At 42.5% G+C, this 22,528-nt stretch overlaps 1 protein-coding gene across 4 annotated transcripts in view; it reads left to right on the top strand.

Moving 5' to 3' along the window:
* Positions 1-7,787, top strand: part of LOC128146681 (ubiquitin-conjugating enzyme E2 E2) — a 220,864-nt gene extending 213,077 nt beyond the window's left edge. For all 4 annotated transcript variants that reach the window (XM_052798262.1, XM_052798261.1, XM_052798264.1 and 1 more), the window contains exon 6: positions 7,024-7,787. In XM_052798262.1, the coding sequence (XP_052654222.1) occupies positions 7,024-7,121 (98 nt within the window). In that variant the 3' untranslated portion in view covers positions 7,122-7,787. The remainder of the gene's footprint in view (positions 1-7,023) is intronic.
* Positions 7,788-22,528: the final 14,741 nt, after the last annotated feature.

Genomic DNA, 22,528 nt, shown 5'->3' with positions numbered 1-22,528 from the left:
CTCTGTTGTTCCAGTTCCTACGCATGTGTTGATCAGACTTCCAACCGTGAGGCTAGTTTTATTGCCGCACAAACAGGGATTAGTGCTGCACTGCACTCGTTTTCACTTGTGCCCTGATTTTGAGCACTCTTTTCAAAGCTGCAAGGTTAGTGGAGTAAGTCAGTGTGCTTCACCTGTCTCTCCCTCCAAAGAATTGCTTAGTCCATGCATTATTATTAGCAATAGCAAAAGAGAGCAGTGCTGCTGCTGTAAGATCACTGAAGGATACCATGATGCATTTCACATACCTCATTTTCCACATCAAGATTCACAGTATCCTTGACGTCGTCTTCTAGGAGTTCATTAAGTTTAAAACAGGTGACACGTGGCTAACTATGGAAACTTCCTGAGGCAAAGTGACACTATAAATAAAATTACTTACAAACAATTAATCTTCTCTTAATCCCTTCCTCTCAGAGTATTAAATTGTTCTATGACATATTTGGTATAGCATGTCTCACACTGCTTTTGTCTGCAGTTTTCACTGACTGGTCTTCTTATAACACTAGCCCAGATGCCACTGAAAACAACATAAGAAAATATAATTAGATGTTAAATATTTTTTTTAAATTAAGTTTAAGGATGTTTTTGGTGTGCATCAAGCTGTCAGCATTTGCTGTTAAGAAAACTGGTGTTTCAGTGATTTATTAGTTTCTGCTTTTTCCCCAATCTTAATTTTTTTTTTTAGTTTGCCTTTTGGGACCTATTTCTTAAAGGTTGGTACAATATTAAAAACCACAAAAATTGGATTCAGAAAACTTGGCTTTCACTACAAGCCAATATGGGAATATATTCTGTCCTACAGTGCTGTTATTTGCACTGAAATCACCAAACAAAAAGTAGCTACTGAAAATATGAACTTTTCTTTTGGGGAGGTTTAATTTCGGGGTAACCAATCCTGCCTGTACTGCTGTATAAAGATGACTCCAAGGCAGCTATCCTAGAGACAACATACAGAGCACCTGGACTTTTCCTAAAAAAAAGCTCAAAAAACCCAAGCACTCCCTATTTTTTAATTGAAAAAGAAATACAGCAGAATATTTGGAAAGAGAGGCAGCCCTAAAAAGAAAATTAGTATTCCCTAAACCAAACTCTTTTAAAAGTGTAACTGAAGTCCAAATAACTAAAAAATTACTTGATTGTTTTCTTCTACATTTCACACAGCCTGTCCAAAGAAAAGGAAGCAGATTTAATTATTGGAGACTGATGTTTCAGTACAGGTAGTTCCATAGAGCCTCTCAATGGGATGCCTTTCACAGCTATGAGAAAGGAGTCATTTATAGCTCAGGAGATGGAATAAGACCTTTCAAGTTGCATCTAACCTTTGGAAATTCTTCCAGTTTAATTCTGCTTCTTCAGCTGGAGGCCAGCTCTTCTGAATTCCCCCTGATACAGAGCTGAATCTAAACCTGGACCAAAAAAAAAAAAAATTGTAAATATTTGGCTAAAGAAACTGTGAGATTTTTATAGGGCTGTGGTTTATTTAGTTTTTAAGGTGCTCCAGAAATCTTTCTGAGAACCCACTTGTGATGGTGTAGTAACTGGCTCCATCAGCTGTTCTCTATTAAAACTGTAAAATACTCCAATAGAAATATAATTCTAGTTTATAAATGCTCATAAAAAATATACATATAATGCATACAAACACCCATAATGTACATTTTAAGTCTAAATGTGTGTCTCTTTAACCATGTTGGCACTACCAATTGGAATTTCATTGCATATGATGTGGCTGATGGAGAAGGCACATTGAAATCAAGCTGTTAAACATACCATCTCCATTTTTTATTTCACTGGAGTATGTTTCCTGTATTTTTAAAAGAGCATTGAAAAGCCCAGGAGATGAATTCTGCTCTGAAATTGCTATTTGCTGATATAGAAATAGCTGTAAAAATACAAGCAGAGAAAAATACAGTATAGCAATATATTTTCATTTATTTGGGGGAAAAGTAGTTTTAAAGAAGAATTATAGTCTGTCTTCTGAATGATAAAGCAGTATAACTAGCATTAAACACAGCTGAAATTTTGTAATGACCAAACCTCAGCTCATCCAAATCCCCAATAGCATTAACTCCCTAGAATTGGGCTGTAAATTTGATTAGCCTTACAACAGACATGAGACACAAATGTTCTTCCTTATACAGTCATATTAAGTGGCTGCAGAAGAAGATGACAAGGCATTGCAGAGCAGCGCATCCAACCTTTTTAAGCTAGGGACAAGCTCCAGCTTGCCCAGCTTTCAAAACTACATTTAAATACAGGGTAATTTCATGAATTCTGATATAACATAAGGATTATATATGGTGAGGTGAGGGGGGATTTAGCAGCTGCGGTCCTCCTATAAATCATCCAGAAGCTTTTCTTCATACTTTAGTTCTCTTGATTGACATTTTCCATGAAAGCTACGTCGCTGAATCTTAGCTTCTGTCCATGCTTGCTTAATTTGGTGCTTTTTTTTTATATCTTCATTACTCTTGCGCTGTCCTTTAACATGAAATTTGATGCTGTAACTCCTGGTGTGTTCCAATTTTACATGGAACTAATCAGAGTATTGGATAAAAAATGTTCTTTAAACAAGCTAAAGGTTATAGAGGCATCCTGGGGCGGACTTCTAGAAGTGAGAGTCAGGGACTAGAACGAACAGTAAATTATGAGACTTTAAAGATTTCCAGGTCCACAGAGTTGCAGCAGCTTCTCTGGTGAGCTGACGGCACGCGCCACGGCACAATGCCCCACGCGTGGCTATTGCAGCCAGCACCACCCGCAGCGCTGCCTCTGGGTTTCGGTGCTGCCGAGTGCCCCACATGGTCACTCTGCCTCATCCCGGCTTCTCCAGCCACCAGTGCCCTGAGGGATGGGGTACCTGTGGGTCTCAAGCTAGGCACTGTGCATCTGGTGATCTGAGAGGTCCCGAAGTACGCACCTCCTGGCAGGCTAGGAGTTGCAGAGTTCTGTTGTTACTGTTATTAATTTATTGTGGTTTTGTTTTCATTTCTTTCACTAGGTTGTCCTGATTACACATTTCTGGTGTAGCTTTACATTCTGATCCCCTGGTTTTTGTTGTCGTTTGGACACAGTCCCATTTGGAGTGAATTTCTGAAATGAACCCTGATTCACTGATGAATCATGCTACTTCTGAGACAAAAATAAAAAAAAAAGCTAGAGCAGTTTGCTAGTTATGGAAACAAATTTCTAACGTCGAGAATAAAACCACAGATACATACAAATGGAAAATAAGAAACAGTTTTACAGTAATGAGAAACGGAAACATGGGAAGAGTACCGTTATGGATTTTGAGATCCAGTATTCCTTTTTATCTCTTAATTAGATAGTTTACACAGCAGTTGTTTTATAAATACATATTTGGCCCTACTGGACATTTGGCCATAATGGAGATTTCACAATACTCCTTAAATAGTGCAGCCCGGCTGAGAACCAAGTGGAGCTCAGCCATGTGCTACTTAGTTTAGGGGGTAAATGGGAACTATTGTTTGTTCCTCATATTTGATATTTTGTAGGGCTTGGACACTATGACCAGGGCTCGTGCATGTTGGGAATTAAATCTTTTAATTGTTTTAATGAAGGTGCTTCAATTTATCTTGTAATCTCCATTTTATGGCCCATCCCCCTGAACTGCATGGCAATGGTGATTCATGACTCATTAAGTGTTGAGAGATCTGTCTCCTTGGGCCTGCCAGCCGGCTCCCTCCTCCACCGGGGACAATACGGCATGGGCTTGAAGCTGCCCATGCAGGTGCAGAAAGGGACCATTTGCATTTCTGGAGTTGACACACCATCCTTATGTCCTCCGGCACAAATGCAGTGTGCTGCATCGAATTGGCCAGTGTGCCACTGGTTGGGTAGCCCTGATCCGAAGTTAAAATTTCCCTCCTCACCAGCTGCCCCAACTTCCCAAACAAAGCAGTTGTGCCTTCTGATGGTTTTACGGCTTCACAGGAACTGCTAAAATAAGCCAGCTCTTCAAACACCTGTTGAAGAGTCCTTGTTAAAGTCCTCATAAATAACGACATGTAATGGTAACACACCTCCAGACCCTCTGACAGGGATGTGAAATAGCTGGGCCTCTCTGGCAGTAACTGTTTTTCTATTTCTTCAGTCTGGACTCTCAAACGAGCAAGTGGTTTTGCCAAACTATGGGTTTGTTCTTTTATTCAATATTGTTATAACCAATAAAATGTATAGCCAATTTGCAAAGAACAATGTTACTCCTGTTATTACCGAGAGCACCTTTTAGTAGCGTCAGCTCGGCAGCTGGCTGTGGGTGCAGCTGGTCCTACTCATGCTACAGCAGGCAAGGTCCTCTCTTTGCTTCAGCAGTCCTACTTCGCACAGGCAGACACCGATGGAGGGAGGCAGTGGCTTGAGGGAAGCACCCTGAGATGATAGTTGATTCACAGGTCACTCTCTTGGTGGGAATTTACACACCTATGACAAAAGCTATGTAGACCTCAGACATCTTGCTGGCCATCACCTCCACTCTTTCCCCGACTGCCAAACAAAATACTGCAAAGACAAAGGCTTGAACATATGGAAAAACAAACAGCCCAGTTCCCTACATTACTGGCCTTCAACAGATTTCCCCACTTCCTAATCAAGAACTCCTCTTACTGATTCCCCCACCCCAAAAGATAGTAGATACCCTCCCGTGCTGGGAGGAGGTGAGAGGAAGAGCTTGTACCTTCCAAATCCTTCCAAAGATGTACATTGTTGAAATACTTCCTTGCTCCCAAAAGGAGATACAGATGGAAACCGACACTAGGAAACCAAACATTGTAATCTGTCATCCAGGATTGGTGATGATGATGTGATCCTCAGTACCCTTTCAGTATATCAAGGAAATTGATTTACAGCTCTCAATGTGAAAGACGCGCTTTCACAGAAACATTCATCCCACACATAAAAGACTTTCAGATTTGAACTGGGTAAACCTTTACTATGGCACATCACTTTTCACTGACTCACGTAAGGGTTTATAAAGATCTTAGCGGCAGCACTTTAAATACGCACTAAACCTCATTAAGTACTTGCTGCGTTCCAGATGATAATGCCATGGTATTCTTGCAACCCATCACAGCCAGACGCCTCAGAGGCCAAACCCCACCTTCCTCAACAGCATGAAAACCAGCGCATTCATCAAATTTTGCTGCAAGGATTCCTTCCAACTTCAGCCCTTAGTCTCCATTTCTCCACGCGTCTGTGAAAGTGTTTCTTCGCACAGTGGTGTTGCATCCAAGGAGGGTGTGGGAATTCACAGCAGTGCTGTCAGGCTTATTCATCCCTGAGCTACGTTACCCTATGACAAGGTTCCCCTGTGGCTACTCCCTAAATTTTTTGCTGAGAGACATTTTGCCCTTTCCCATTCCCCAAGTTCCCCATTTACCCAGCAGTGCTTCTCAAACCTCATTCCAGCCATGAACAACTTAAACGCTGCTTAAACACCCATAGACTGTTAGCCTTCTATTTGCACAGAACAAAGTCCTTCTGGTAATCCCCTATATAGTTCTTCTCCTTGGCTAAGGAGTTAAAGGTGATATACTTTCTAGTATGAAACTTTTTTAATGGATCTTAGATCAGATATGCTTCTTTGACACTCATGCATGTAAAAATAGCAAAGTCCAGGCCTCGGTGACCTCCTCTGGATATATTAAGATATTAAAGGTAAGCATATGCAGTAAGTGTTTGCAGGACTGAGACTACGGGGACTTAGTACACCACAGTCATAGTGATAACTTGCCTTACTAATTTAGAAGGTGCAAAATTAAGATTCAAATCACAGGCTCTTCCTGAAAGTACGGGGTATACTTTCAAAGCAAAAGATTTTTTCGTTAGATGTTATTCACTAATATTCAGTAATGTTGGCAGTAAGCCAACCAATTGATTTTTGGCTAAACCAATGTATTTCTCCTACCGTAAACTCTTATCAACAAACAAACAAACAAGCCCAGATTTACTCTGCTTTGCGGAAGGCCTGACATCTAGTCCCAGGAATTTCAGTGGTTAATAATGCAAATGCCACACTGAGATTACGACTGTACTGGGGAAGATGAGATTCATATTGTTCAATGGCACCATCTTCAGTCAACTACAAAGATGATGATTAACTGGCTTTCAGAAGAATTCATGTTCATATGTCCTAAGTCAGGAAAAAACATGGTATCAGGGCTGCTGAATTTGCATGGTACAACCTCAGGAAATTCACTGTTGCAGCAGAAATATCAAGAGTATGGGTTTCCCCAAAAAAGGGAAAATCTCTTAGAGAAGAGAAAAATGTTGTCTGAAAGAGAAAAATGTTGATTACGTAGTCAATTCTGGGAAAGCCTTGTCTTGGTTTGTTTTTCTTAGAGGGCTGATTTTTTTTGATTAATTATTTGTGAAGTAATTTGTACATTCAGACCAAATCATGCAGCATTCTGGCCATCTGAATGCTCAGAAACATCTCATAAATTAAATACCAATTCCCAAAGTTTGGAATTAACTTTTGTTGCTTTGAAAATAGTACTTACTGTCCTAATTCCTTATCTTTCTTTATGCATTAAAACTAAAAGTATTTAAAAAAAAAAAAATTGAACCTGATGATAGTTAGAGCCCATCCTCTTCTTAGGTGATAGTATAGATATTTGTGGGAGTCTAATACCATAAATAAACGGCATAGTATGTTTATTCTTATCACCTGAATGTGACTTTTAACTCAAAATAAAATTATTGGAACATCTGTTTGTGATGCAGAATTTTAGAAAATGGTTTTAGTTTTATGTTTACCAGAAATGTATAGCTAATTGCTGGCCAACTTCTCCCCATCCTCTTATTCCTTTCTGCCTGTATGCTTTCAAAATGGGACTAGTATATGTAGGCACCTTGTTCTTACAGTTAAACCTAAGAGAACTGAATGAATGTGGATCTAAGAATAGCTTTTTCACCCTTCCAAGGCTGATGAGTATTTCACGGTTTGTGTTTCCTTTCCAGCTGACCCCCTGGTTGGAAGTATTGCCACTCAGTATATGACTAACAGAGCAGAGCACGACAGAATGGCCAGACAGTGGACCAAGCGATATGCCACATAGGAACCTACTCTAGGATTTGCTGGACCTGTGCAAGCACATTCACTAAGTGCATCAATAGCCCTTCCCTTCATTCTTATTTTTTATTAAATTTTGAACCATTTTGTGACAAAAGGTTGTCCTTTCCTTTTGGTTTTATTTTTATTTTTATTTGTTTTGGGGTTTTTTGTTCTGTTAACTTGAAAGTTGTTTCCCTCAAATGTAGGCAGGGAATTTTGGTTATCAGTGCAAAGAATGTTGGATCTGTAATAGTATAGAGCTTTGTCACAAAGCTTTGTATTAATGTGTGGGTTTTTTTTTTTCTTTCATGTGGTTTTGGGGAAAACAAATGAATTCAGAATTATATCTTGTTTCTACTTAAATGTAGTGTTTAGGGTTATTTTTTTGTACTGAAGTCTTTAATGGTGGGTGCATGCTACTGGGAACAAGTTTTGTATAAAAGCTTAAAATCAAGAATCACTGTGCATTACTAAGACTGTGTTTATCACTAGCCTTCTGTTTCCCACACAAAAGGCTATTGCGTTGAACAAATTAATATGTATTTTGATTTACTTAAAAGAAAAAAGTGCTTGTAAATTTCTTAGGGACCTGCCACTTTTGACTGTGGATCAGTTGATGTACACTTGTATTATTAAAGCACTCAATAAAACACTGTGGCTGATAAATGCACTTCTTGCAAGACGGTGCTTTTTGCAGAATAGGCTGCATAGTCCTCACATAATACAACTCCAGGCTAAGCAACTATTTTTTAGACCTAAACTATTCATTTCTTCTCAGCAATGCATTTCTTAACTTAGAATTCTTCATTGTGTGTATCTTTGATATACAAACATCTTCCAAATTTTAAGGCCTTTATTTCACATGCCGGTGCTCAGGTCAGCTATTCAGAAGCCTCTTGCTACATCTTTTATACTATGGCTTCACTATATCCATCTTGTTACATGTAAAATAGTGGCTATAAAAATAGCCTTGCAGTGAAAGCAGAATATTGATGATGATTTTATACAGCCGGCCTCATTTTGCCTTTCTCCAAGCTCTTTAATTGTAAAAGCAACTGTTTGTTATTTAAAAAAATAAATGAAGGTTTTCGATGGGAAAATTGAGCCCATTGCACCAATCATTCCCAGCACGTTCAATGGCAAGAGTATTACTATTCAGATTTGACCTTCAGGCTAATTTTAGATACGCAGCCATAGGAGGAAAACTTCTACTTGGCTAAGGAAATGTGTGGGTGTTGTGATTTAGAAAATATATAGTGTGATGCTGATATCTGAATGTTCTTTGTGTTGCAAGGCATATTGGAAAATCCCTGTCATATAATTAAACGTTACAGATGCTATACACAGTGCTTGCCTGCCCTCTCCCCTCTCTCCTTGCCTCTTATGTTTAAAGAAGATCGTATCTTAAAGAAGATACATTGCAATAGGGACAGTATAAACATACAGGGAGACCCAATCCCATTACGCTCCAACCCAATCCAACCATCCTGAAAACTAAAGCAGTCAAGGTGACACCACAGGGCCTCTACGCCAACCACTGCACTGCTCAGCATTTCCAGGCTGTTTTGGTTTTCTCTCAGCCATTTGCTAATAACTGAACACACATACAGCTTGAATTTATTGGTGAGTTGTCTTCTGTGTGTGAAGAGAAGCTGAATGTTGACTTTGTTGTAGGTAGTATATAACTACTGCCCCAAGAACCACAGGGATCTCAAAGAAATAATCAGTCTCTTTCAATCAAAGCAAACAGAGTCTTTTGGTGTCTGCAGAAGCCAACTGTTTACAAGCCTGGCCATGCAACATTTTGAGGCCAACAGATCCTAAATACCAATGCGAAAGAACAATAACAGTTCAAAAATAAAACAAAACAAAACCCCCAAACCAGATTTCTCTGAGCCAGAACACCTTCTCAGGACAACTGTTAACACATGCTTCTCTTGGAAGTTGCTTCCACCATGCAACTTGCCATGAAGTACCTCCACATCTGAAGGGAACCTTCCTGCTGTAAAAATACAACAAAGGGATAAAAGGATTAAAAAGAACAACTGCATCTTGCCCAGTACAGTAACTGCATTACTTCTGCTCTTACCCCATCTGCTGAAGCGATTGCTGCCATAAAAGACCTGTATCCCCTGAGACAGCAATTAATGGGCAATTTCAGATTTCTTATGAATTACTTCAAGTGTCTGCCACTCTGCAGCCTTTATTTACACTCATCTGAGCAAAATGCAGTAATTTCCCAGGTACATTTTAAACCTGCTTGGAAAAAAGAAGTCTTTAATTCCTACTATTTTTTTTTTTCCAAAATATAAAGAAGACATTATAAACAGAAGAGCCTATGGTATCTCTAATGAAGACGTAACTGAAAGACAGCTGAGGTACCTTGGACGGGGAATCACAGAATTCTTAATAAATGACTATTCTCAGTTCATCAGCTCTCACTTGCCTTTCTTACCAATCAAAAGCTGCGCAGTTTGAATTTGCAGGTAAGTTGCTCTCTGTGTGAAGCTGAACAGTCACTTTGTCCTAGATAATATAAAACTACTGCCTTAAGAACCATGGGGATCTCAAAGAAATAATCAGAAAGGATCATCAACCCATGTTGATTAAAGCAGATGCAGAGTCTTCTGGCATCTGCAGGAGCCAAATGTTTGCAAGTCTGGCCATAAAACATTCTCCTCTATTTGCAAATCTGCTCTACTTGCCTCCCAAGAAATTATTTTTCTTCATCTGCTAAACCTGGGAAATATGAAGCATTATTTGAAACCTGCTGTTGTCGCTGAGGAGAAATGAGCCATCCCCAAGAGAATTCAGTTTGCCAGCAGAGCCCCACTGAACAACAATATATTGGCATAGTCTCTTTTTCTCCTTTTCTTTTTCCTACATCTAGAAAATATTGCACATTTCTCTGTCTCACTTTTGCTCTTCAGATGCAATGCAAATTTAGCTGATTCCTGCTTCCTCTTTTATGACAAACCACCTTTCTAACTTCTTCTAGATGGTGAAGCCCACATGCTGCCCTCCTACAAGTGGGTATGAAGGTCTTTCAAATGACTCGCACGTAGTAAAATATTCAATAGCATACAGTTGTCCTAAAACAGCATATAAAGGCCATCACTTCAGCAAATCTCCGTATTTTCTCAGGGACACACAAATGCTGAAACTGGGTTTTGTTCTTTAAAGGCATCTTACAGCTTTTCTGGATTCAACTGCAATATCAGGTAAACAATATTTAATTTCCAGTAACCCCAGCTATATGTCCCATACTCTTTGAGTTCAACTCAGATGAAGCTGAAATCAGGGAACTCTCCAAACTATATTTACCCATTCACGAATTATTGAAGTGTCCTTCATATCCCCCTGTCCAACTGACCAGAAAACTGCAGAACAACGTAGCTTAAATTAAGGTACCCAAACCCATCCTGTATTTCCAGAGACAGCATTTCCAGACTGCTCCAGGAGTGAGTTTTAGCAGCTCATAACCCTTTTGATTACATGCATTGTGAGTGATTGCAGCCAAACAGTTAAAATCCATTAAAACCAGCTGCTGTGCCATGAATAAGGCAGGAATAATTCCCCTTCAAAGATCTTTCCTCAGGTTTTCATATTGTGAGCTGCAGATGGATACAGAGTCATATCCCATGCCCAGGCAATGGGCAGCAGCTCACAGCCCTTCTTCCCTGCTACCGTGCACAACCATACCATGTAAGTATGAAACACCAGAGGTGTTGGGCCCCACAAACCCCCAAATTGGGCCTCTCTTTAAGGCCCTCTCAACCTTTTAAATTCTGGCCCAACGCAGGCTCTGGGTGCGGTGCATGCTCTGAGCTGCTGTTACAGCATGCTCCCTCTCGCTGGCTGTCTTATCTCCAGCATTAATCCCTCTGACTTACTCCTCCTTCTCATTCACCCTTTCCTTCTTTCTGGCTGCTTTCTTCTGCTTGACTGATTCATTACTCGCAGCTGAGAGGCCACCCAAGACACTGATCCCATTTCAAATAGGTCTTCCTGAAGTTGCCTGAGCATAGTAATCTGTCCCCCCAAGTACATGCCCAGAATGGGCCCCCAGGCCCCTCTCTGCTCCCCCTTGCCTAAAGCAGTGCCCACTGCAGCAGGAAAAGCAGCAGCGGGTCCGCTGGAGTACGAAGATGCCAGGCAATGATTCACAGCACAGCAACTCCCAGTTACTCTACCCCCAGCGTTATCCTGGGGTCCCTTTTTTCCTTGCCCGTTCTCAGAAACTTCTGTTGTCTCTGAAGTTGGACATCTTGCCCCAGGCCCAATGCGCTTGCCTGCATTTTGAGTTGGGCAGACTAAAGCAAGGACTCAGAGTAAAAATTCTGGTGCCTCCAAAGTCTGACGCGCCAGCCTTGGCAGCCATGATTCCTGCAGAGCCAGAGCTGCCTGCTGGTTTTCCATCCTCAGTTGCTCTTTCTTCTCTTCTCCTTTTTATTCCCTTTTGTTTCTCCTCCTATCCTTTCCTCCACAACATCAGTGCTAAATCCTGAAGCTTCCTTCTCCACCTTTCCTTCACCTCAGTCAGGGCTCTGTTCTTCCCTTGGTGCTAACAAGACCATGTCACATAACACTGGGCCTCCCGGAGCTTCCTGAAATCCCCTGATTTTTAGGTCTTAGAAGCAAGAAAGAGCTTTGTATGAATTAAGTACTTCCTCATTGTGCCACGCCTGGCACTGGCTATAAACTAAATCACTTCTCCCACACACGTCATTAGCAGTAATGAAATCCGGGCTGGCCTGCCTCCTTAGCATGACATCCATATGCAAATGCATTTCCTCAGCTCAAACGATCTGCAGAGCCAACACATGGCTGCTTGGGACACCTCCAGCAGCCTTTCTCAGGTCACAACTGGAATATATTTGGGGACTACTATTTACCAGGAAGAGTTTTATGATACCTTTAAATCCATCATTCTGCACCCTAATTCCATCATGAACTTTAATAGGGACTTGCAGCACTTCGGGATAATGAAAAGGGCAAAGCAAAACATCCCTTTCATGTCTACTTTGGTTGTGAAAGAAAGTAGTCACAGGCTAATGGACGGTTGAAATAAAGACAAGGCTACTAAGCCATCCTAATCCCTTGCCAGTCCTGAATTAGAAAAATCCCACTTCACGTAATGGCTAAATAAAAACTGTGTTTACTTCTATAGATTTTGCAGAACTGAATCCAAAAAAACCGCTATCCAGGTGTCCCAATAGTAAATGTGGATGGTCACATCATGCGTTTCAGGAGAGGTTTTCTAGGGAAATGCTTCCACTAGGAAGAGCTTCCTGGCACCCTCATCTCCACCTCTGTGCTGGGCTGCACACAAGACTCCCCCCTTGGCAGTCCCTTGGGAAACAAGGGCTGGAAACAAGGACCTCGGGTTATTCCTTATTGTCACTGCTCCTCAAATACACTCACTCACAACAGGCATTTTTTGCTGCAGAATCAGTGCTGGGGTCCCCTTTTTTGTCACTGAGGACCTTGGGGTCAGGAAAAACAAAGGGTCACACTTCAGTTTCTGTGAAATGCCTCCTTTCTTTGCAGTTGACTCATACCCTTTGTAAGACCCTGAATGGAGTCTCTTCACATGAATGGAGCCACACAGATTTCAATACAGCCCTGCTCCTTTCTCCACTTGTCATAAACCACGCAAAGAAAGTGCTTTTACCCATTGCACTTTGGAAACACCTTGCTCGTAGCAAAGCTTAACTGTGCTCTCGCCCATCTTCAAACTCTTCCCATTTACATTTCTCGGACACCTCTCAATTAGAAGAGCCTTTCTCTAGCAATCACTCCTCAACACCAAGGACCTGCAAAAATCCTGCTTCCTTCTTCCTTTGGACCACGTGACCTTCATCCTTGCTCCTTCTCTGCTGCTCTCCAGTTCCTAAATCTGCTTCTTCACTCAGGCTTCAGGGACCCAAACGCCTTGCTAAGCCCACCGACACACCAAACACCAAAGTCACCTGTGCTCCAGGCTCCTCGCAGCCCATTGCTGTCTCACCACAGTGCGCTGACATCTCACCGAGGAAAGGAAAGCCCACCACAGCGCCTGAGATTGCTGCCATCTTTGCAAAAAGAGGGATGAAAACCTGCTTTATTGTCCTTTATGTGAAAGAGCACCTCATGCTTCTGGTGCTCAGCACTTACACTAAAAGGCATAAATACTGTCTGCAGGTCTCCTGGTATCAAAGTTCACAACCGCACTCTCCGTTGGTCTTCTAGGAGGAGTATTGTAAGTAGTAGCAAAATGGTTTGTATTAAATGCCCTGAATGTTACGTATCTAATAAATAGAACAAAACTTTCCAAAAAATCTGTGTGCGGTGGGAACTTCATCATGTTTTACACAGGAAAATAACTGTGTGAATTAAAAAGTCTCTCCTATTTCCTGTTCTGCTTCATTATGTATTGTCCACCCACAGGCTCTTGCTGCAGTTTTAAAAGAAAATCTTCCTGAAATCTACTTAGAATTTAAATCCTTATTGCAAAGCATCAAAGAATAATCAAAACATGCTCTGTCATATCAAGGTAATCTAATCAGAAAGGCTCGTGGAATTATTTATATACATACATTTTTATGGTAATTTAATAATTGATAGGCTTAAAGAAATAATCTCATTCTCTTCTATTTCATAATATACATCATTAAATACTATATTTCATTACTGGGTACATTTGCCATTTTATCTATTTAAAATAAATACAGATTTGAATATCTTTAATCAATAGTTTTCTAGTGGGAGAAGAAGACTCTATTACTTGAGTAGTGTGGTACTGTGTGGACTTACTTGTGTTAAAAAACATAATCCTATTTGTAACTTTTTTCTTTCAATTTGTAAAAAAGATTGAGCAAAGTCTGCAAACAAAAAATGACAGCAGTCACTCGAGCTCTGCTAATGTGCTGGCTGGAGCTGTTAGGCATAATAATTCTGTCTAATTTTCAAAGAGTGGCACTGAAATTCTGGAGGCAGAAGGACAAGAAATGCAGTCAAACCCCAAGAAGAAATGAAAAGAAAAATAATTACAGAAATAAACACTGCACTCATGCGCTACAGATTTCCTGTAGCGATGTATACATGCTGCAGCATCCCCCTTGGGTCAAAGCGCACTCTGCTAGCTGCAGGATGCCGAACCGTTGGAGCAAACATACTGCTGCATCTCATCCAGATCCGACAGCTTCACGCTGTTATCGCTGGGTACCAGGCTCCCGGTTGGGAATGGGAACACGTAAACCCGGGAAGTCAGTGTGTTAAATGGCAAAGCCGAGGGACTCGTGCCTTCTCCCTTGCTCCTGGTCCCACAAGGGCAACCCCCTAACAAGGGGGCTTCCCTCTCCTCCTCCTGATCCCACTCATCAGATGCCATTGGGCCTGAGCCTGCTCGGGCAAATTCGGCGGCAGCAGTTCTGCTGGTGCTGCAATGATGCAAAACTAGCGGGAGGAGGACACAGGGCTGTGTCTTGCCGGGTGATGCTGTTCTCCCTCTGCAGCTGAGGCACCTGGCACCTGCTTTAAATCCAGCTTGCAGCTCGCTCAGGGTAGAGCCCCTGGCTTGTCCCCCCTGCAGAAACCCCTGCTCCCAAGGGCTGAGGGGACCAGCCCCCCCCCCCCTCGCATCCAGCCCCCCTGCCACCGCTCAGACCCCCGAGAGGTACCGCCATGCCTCTGGCATGTTCAACTTCAATCTAACACAGAACCAAAAGGATTTTTCCAGGATTCAGAAGCCACACATAGAGCGAAAACTGCCAGCAGGTGCTGCTCTCCCATACAACGCAAGGACACGCGAGATCTCCACTCAAGGACAGGACTGTCACCCCTCCACCCTGGGTACCAGGCTCCCGGTTGTGACTGGGAACACGTAAACCCAGGAAGTCAGCGTGTTCATGGCACAGCTGCAGCGATCGCGAGCCTTGAGTTGCAATATTAGGAAACCCGTTGTGGGTTTTTTTGGTGCAAAGGGTTTTCTTTTCTTTTAAAAAAACCCAACCCCCTGGTGCACACTGTCTCTGTACATGGGTGCTTTCCTCTTCTCTTCCCACCCTCCCTGCCTCTCCCCTGCCATGCCCCCAGGAGCCCAGCGGGCTGAGCCTGGGAGCCTGCAAGTGGATCTAGAAGTGATTTTTTTTTTTTGAGAAGTGGGGAAAGATTTAATCAGTAGCAAGAAAAAAATTGAGAAGCAGGAAGTTTCTCCCCTCCAGAGCCTGCCAAATGTGTGCAGAGCTGAGGCAACACAACGCTTACCCAGATGGCTGGACCATATTTGCAGAGGACGTGCCCTGCCTTTCTTAGGTTATATCAAGACAATGGATGAATGTATTTTGAAGGGTAACGCTGCATGTGTTCTTATTTATAAATCCTTCTCCTATATTATTTTAAGCCAGGCTCGGGATGGCCGGAGAGGGGACAGCTGCTGGCCACAGCCCTGTGACCCTCACCCAGGCCCTTCTTCATCCCACCACTGCCTCCAGGACACGTATGCAGAGCAGCACAGGGCTGGAGGAGAGGCAATACAGAGGGCCAGGGCAGAGGTGCCAAGGAGAAGAAAACTCACAATTGCGAGATCCAACTTAAAATCAGGTACCAGCCTGGTGCTTCCCCAGCCCACCTGAGAGTATAAATCTATGTATATTATATATATATGTGTGTGATATATGTGTATTGATGCATGTTTTATATACATATACACATGCCTGCTTTGGACACACGCTTGGCACCTCCAGGATCGAAGAGGGTTTGGCTCAACCTCCAAGTGCCTCCAACAACATGGTGGGTGGAAGCACAACGACCCGTGGTGCCACCCATGAGGGTGGTTCCAGCACTGCACAGGGTAAAATAAAGAAAATAAGACTAACAGGAACTGATGGTGAGGCACTTAGTAATTAAAAAAGGGGGCAAATGTCACTGGAAACCTTCTGCAGGTCTAGCAGAAATAAACTTGTACAAATGGGTGAATTAAGTATCAAAATGTCACCTTCCAGGCATAAATGAAGATCCCTAAATACAGAGCATCATTTCCCTGTCTAGTGTTGCACTACACCTTGACAAAACAGGGATGAGCCACTTCCACTAGACACATAGTACACAGCCCTGAAATTTATGGACTCTCCTTGTTCCAGTGGGGGGGGGAGACCTATTAAATTGTTAGTTGCCTATGGACAGCTAATTCATACATGTTATTACACAGCCTAATCAGAATTATTAAAATTATTAGAAATATTTAAAACTGCTAAATGAAAATCACTCCCGATGCTGAACTCCTGAACACTAAATACTTGTCTTTTAAAGGCCTGTTCCTCCAAAGAAGCATTTCTGCTCCCAGAAATCAGCAAAGCCCATCAGCAAGGGGAAGAAAAATATCTCCAAACCTTTATTAAATCCTTTGGGAAAAGTAAAATATATTTATGTCAATAATTTTCCAGGGAAGTGGTAAGGTGCTAGCTTGTGGTTCAGATGTCTTCCCTTACTCCCTACAGCAGCTCTCACACTGCTCCACCCTGCCTGAGCTGGAGGGACAGCCCACAAGACTGATGCAGAGTGTCAACTGACCTGTCCCATGGTTAAATTCATGCACTGCGAGTTATACACAGTTTGTAGATCTGCACAACTGCCCTCGATCCACAGAGCTGAGCACGTGAAGACTTTTTTTCAGAATCAAAGACCTTTTATATGGTAGGTAGTTTTGCCCAGGGGGAATATTTCATCAGTATCTTGTATCAAATCTACTGTAAAGCTCAACAGAAAAAAGAATGATTAAATAACTATTTGTCTGTGTCACCAATCCTCCAAATATTTATATCTGTAACTGTATTTCTTGCACGTATATGAGATCTCTCTAATGAATCTGCTTCAGTTGGCCAAATAACTTTTCTCCAGGATGTTGTTTTTCCTTCATACTTATTTATTTTTAAAGTATTTTGCTTGTTAAAGTGCCTACCTTCAGTATGGGTCTGCTTTAATTTCACAGAAGTACTTAAAAAACAGTCCTCTACAGATTTGCCACTCAAATGTTGTAGCATTGAAAATCTGAATATAAAACACCGTATAAACCTAAATGAAATTGCCCTACAGGAATTGATTTTTATTGTCTCAGCTGATAGAAAAACAAAACATAAAAAGCATACTGAAAAGTAAATTCAATTAAGTGCTAGTAATCTGAGGTGTCATTAGTAGCATAAGCAAAGAGAGGTTTTGATTTACTATGTGCTGAGTTCAACCTGGCTCTGGTGCTCAGAGCAGCTCTCCTCTGCCAGGAGGAAAGAACCTGGCAGCAGAGTGAGCTGCAGAGATTTTCAGTGGCCTGTCCTCGAGGGCTGATGGCCACCACAAGCAGCCCCCGAGGTGGGAGCTGGAGGCGGAGCGGGTAGGGGATGAAGGCATCCTGTACTGGCCAGGTCAGGCATAGGAGACTACCAAAAAAATTGGGTGCTGGAGCAACAGTTAGAGCCAGGGTAAGTAGGACTTTTACTTGAGGTTAAGGAGAGCTGCCTAATGGCATGATTCCCTTTCTATTTGTTGATATTTGGCTGTAAGAAGCTCTTTTTTTATTCTTTTTTTTTTAGTTGCTTTAGATTGGCTCTCTGAGCTTAAACGTGTGCTTGTTCTTCCCGAGTTGGCTCCAATTAAAACCGTGTATTCTTGATGCGTACTTAGGCGACAGCATCACCAGAGGTTGTGGACTTGCGTGCCTCAGGCCGCCTTAGCGGGCATATCGTGCTGAAGGAAGGGTGCCTTCTGCCACTCGGGAGATGCTGCAGCTGCCCAGCTGCTGCTGGGGATGTCTTTCTCCGGAGAGGTGGCCACAGGAGGGGCAGCCAGGTTTGCCCCACTCTTGGCTTCTTCCTACACTTGTCTGGGAGGACACCTGACTTCTCACCCGGTGGAGGGGAAAAAAGAGAAAGGATTACGAATATTGCTGAGAATGATCCTTTTTTGCAAAACAAAAAGCTGTTTTGTTGCAGCAACTGAAGCCTCGGGAGGTCCTTCAGTCGATAAAGCCATAGGATGTTTTTTTCTGTTTCAGGTGAAAGCTGATGGTAAATGGGGGGGATTTACATGCAGCTTAAAAGACACCCTCAGGAAGTGTGAGAGACCTGTAAAGCACCGCAACTTTTGAATCTGAATTAAAAGAGAGATGACCATCGGGAGATAATGGTGGCCTCGAATCAAATTCCGTTCTTGTGTAAATGATCCTCTGCCTCAGTACTTCCCACTCAATTATGGTGAACTCATTAACAGATGGGCTACCCTGTCAGTTGTGTAACAACTTTAGTTTTCTTATCTCTTTCATATAGGTCATACTTAATTGTTTTATTGGACTCTGAAAATAAAGTATACCATCACAGCTGTGGAGGTGTATATGTTGTTAATATTAAAGATATTTTTTTCTTTTTTTTTTTTTCCTGACAAGTCTAAAGAAAACTGAAATGCTTTGCATAAAACCAGAAGAAGCATCTTCTCAATGAACTTGTGGCATCCAGTGAGAGCTTTCAGACCAAGCAGCAAAAGCTGACAAAGTGAAACAAGTGATGATATAGTATTAAGATGAAAAGTGTTGCACAACTTCAATAGGGGATGCTGCCTACCTGGCCTTGAAATGCCTATATGTGATATTTCTGTCTTGGAGGAACTGATTCATTACCATTCTTTCTCTCTCCATATGCTGCTTCCACAATGAATCAGGCATCGCTCAAAACTATACTACTTTCAAAGCTGATGAGAATTAACTGAAGTTCATTAAAATAGCAAACTTGGAGGCTTTACTTTACTCTTGGTAAAGTCAAAGCAAATTTTGCTATTTGTTTGAGCATTAACACGTTGAGAGAGGGAACTGTTTTTTATAAATCTTGTGGTTTTCAGTGTAACCCTGGCTAACTCAAATCTAGCTTGGCCTTTTAATGACTGACCTCTGAGTTTTACTATTAAATGAAGTTGTGGGGAGAACTAGGAATTGGCTCTGATGCTAAGCAGCACAGACCCTCCTTCGGGCTCTGCTCAGCTCTCCCTAGCGAAAATAGCCAGGAAGTTCCCAGGAGGCTGAGACCGAACTGTCCACGTCTTCCAAAAGGCAAGTCAAAACATGCTCTTGGACCAAAGTAATGGGCCCTGTTGGAAATCTGCTAGAGACAAGAATTAAACTTCAGTTTCCCTGTCCCTTAGATGTGGCACTGATTTTTCCTATCAAAAGGCTTACTTTTTTCTATTCATGTGGGTTCCTGGCTAACTCTATGATAAACAACAATTTTCTTTCAGTTTAATTAAAACACTTTTGTCTGCTAGGATGCCATTGAATCTATCTTTAATTGTATTGCCAGTCACAGCTCATTAGCCCCATAGGCACAGTGGTCAGTCTGAAATACTAAACAAGAAAAAACTGATGAGAACAAGTCGTGAAGATATTTCATCAGTTCATAAAATGTGTGAGAATGAAGAAGAATTTTCTTCTTTTTTGAAGAAAAAACAAAAAGGAAAAAAAACCCCAAACAATGCAAAGGTGATACATTTTGAAAAAGGGAAGAGATCAGCAGTTCTAGCCCCAGCCTCCCATCTCTTGCAGATTTGGGGCTCGACTCTGGCTTTGGCCTCAGCATTGCAGGAATCCCCTGTCTGTCATCTTCCTCCCAGCAGGCCTGCTCTGGCCTGTTTATTCTGCTTCTCCCTACTTTTGCCATGCCACTTTGTGCAATACTCCAGTTTTAAGTGTGCAAGGATTCTTTTTGGTCTTTTAGGCTCTCCACAGGATTACTTGGTCTTTTGTTCTGTCATGCAACAAACCCATCGGTTTACTGTCTCTTCAATCATCATTTTGCTTTTCCACATGTTTTTGGGCTATTTCACAGCACTGGTTTGCCCGAAGCTGATTTACCAAGGCCCTCCAAAGTTCATATGCTCTGGCGGAGCACACCACTTCCTTTCCTCATTTCCTCTCCTTTACCACATCGTCAGAGGTTGTAATATATGATAATGCACGAGGCATCATTTCTATTTATAGGTACAGACAGCTATATATGAAGTGTGGAAGAGACAGTGCTACATAATGCATGCAGAAAACTTCATTACAGACGAGCATTTATCCTCATATTTAAGATTCTGTCTATGTCACAAAACACTGGTAAATCGACAGTGAGTGAAGGGTATCCTGGCAGAAATTTCAGCTGCCTTCCTGCTGTAGGGCTTTGCTTCTTTTTTTTCCCCCTTTCCATTTATTTTTATTAGGTTCTGGCTACTTCGGTGTCTTTGAATTTCCTTTAAATTAACCTACATCTCTTCCCGAAAGATCTGACTTAGTCCTTGGTATCCTTATCTTAAAACAGGGCTATTAGAATGACCAGGTAGGACAGCTGCTACAAGGAGGAGTAGCCACGGTTGCAGCAGCATGGTTATTGCTCAGCTCCTCGCTGCAGCAGGTGCCTTGCCCTCTTCAGTGTAAAGCTTTGTCTCCACTTCTGTAGTCCGGGCCTTAGGGTAACAGGGACTCAAATGCATGCAGAAGCCTGAGGGTACGGCTTGACACCACCACTTAGCTGATCTAAGGGCTCCATGGTGTTGAAATGGAGCAGCCCTTCTCACCTCCAGTCATGCGTTTCCATGCTGGCAAGGACTCTTGCTGAGCCGATTCAATTTACTGAACTTGCAGAAACCAATTTGAATTTGGATAATTCAGCAAGGGATGGGATTAAATGGCATGGGCGGAGGTGGAGGGAGCAGGACCACAGCGATGAGCTGCCAGATGGTCCCGCCCTGCCTCAACTGAGCGATTCCATCCCTTTCTTTACACTGGCTCTAGTGTGCATCTGACCTGGTGATGAGTCACTCCAGCATGCTAAATTGGTAGAAAAGAATGGGGTTTGGGGTGTCACGGGTGTGTGTCTGGCTTGCATTCACAAATGGCTCAGAGCAGGGTTAGACGAGCACCGAGAGCTGGCGTAAGGAAGGAGACAGGGAATGTGCAACCAGGGGTGGGAAGGCGGGTGGGATTGCAGCAGGCAGCAATTAAATTGGTTTAAGCTGTTGTTTTGTGGCAGCCTGAGCCAATTTACGGGGCAGCTTAAGCCCAAGTGTAAGGATACAGTTAAGTACTCTACCAAATGAAAGCATTTTCCTCAGTAAGTCTAAATACGAGCATTGTATATCTGTTTTTCTTGATTTCACAAATACTCACATGAAGCATTTTTCAATGTCGTATGTATGTATATATAGCCAAGGAGGCAGCTCTTTAAGAACTGTATCCCATTATCTGCTAGTCACTCCTGTGGCTGCAGGAGCAGTACCTCTTGCTAATGGGTTTCTGCTAAAAGCCCTTTGATTGCCTCCCCATTTGGAGCAGGGTAATGCCAGAAAGAAGACTGTGTCTTCTGGAGAGCTGGCAATGGAAGCAGAGTTTTCTCTTACAAATGTGTATCGGTAATATTTTTTGGCACTAGTCTTGCTCTACGTGTTGCTTTGTATGTTCCCAGTTGCCGTAGAAAGGAGGAATCGCACCCTAACTGCATCTGAGTGCTGGTGTCCATCAGGACTTTACAGAGCCTGGAGCAGGCCGCCAGTGATAGTGTTTCTGGGCTGCATGTACCAGGGGATGCTCAAAAATACAATACCCTTCTGTGGCTCTTCATTGGCCCTTGGAGCATGCCTGGCTGCTGTAATCTCTGAAGCCCAGCATCAGGGTCCTCTCTTATCTCTCCTGCCAGTGTGGATTGATCTCTGGGCAGATCTGCAAGTGAATGGCCGCAGATGGGAAAAGGGACTGGGGATAAGTGCTTCCTTTGTGCCTGTAACTATGACAAGTGCGATTAAGGAACATGCCAAGACCTTAATGAAATAGTGCTGGGTACTTTCTCCCCGTCGCTGGGCAAGCCAAAGAGGATGGGAGCATGATGCCTTGTCTTGTTTCATCCAGGGTCTCCATCCAAATAACAGTCATTCTTTCCTTACGCAGCGCTCCAAAACCAGTGGAAATGGCCTCAGCAGCCTGCCAGGTCATTTTGCCTAGGAATCTGCTGGCCCACAAAAGCTGCTAAACTAATTATGAAGTCCCCAAACCAAACATTAATAAAGGAAGCAGCAGTATCTGAGGCACTTCATTTAGGGGCTGATTGAAAAACAAAATCCAAAACTGTCAGTGGGAATGTTTTGCTGCTTTCAGTATGTTTTGCATCAGGCCATGGGCCCAGGTGTTGCCGTGTCTTGTGGAAACGATGCACATGACTTCAGAGTGGCATGCAGCAGCAGTGCACAGAGAAATTTGAGAGTATTTGGGGCTCTTGTTACAGTAGGAGGAAAGCTGTGTTGCAGGAATGAAAGCAATCCTTCTTCTGACTGCTCACAAATATATGCCATACATTTCTCCTTTTGGTACCCTATAGCTGATCACATCAAGCTATAATGAAGGACGGAATGGACAGACAGGTA

The sequence above is a fragment of the Harpia harpyja genome, chromosome 1 (assembly GCF_026419915.1).
Source record: "Harpia harpyja isolate bHarHar1 chromosome 1, bHarHar1 primary haplotype, whole genome shotgun sequence".
NCBI classification, from domain to species: domain Eukaryota; kingdom Metazoa; phylum Chordata; class Aves; order Accipitriformes; family Accipitridae; genus Harpia; species Harpia harpyja.
The sequence above is the reverse complement of the archived record's forward strand: the minus strand, read 5'-3'. Positions and strand labels throughout refer to the sequence as shown.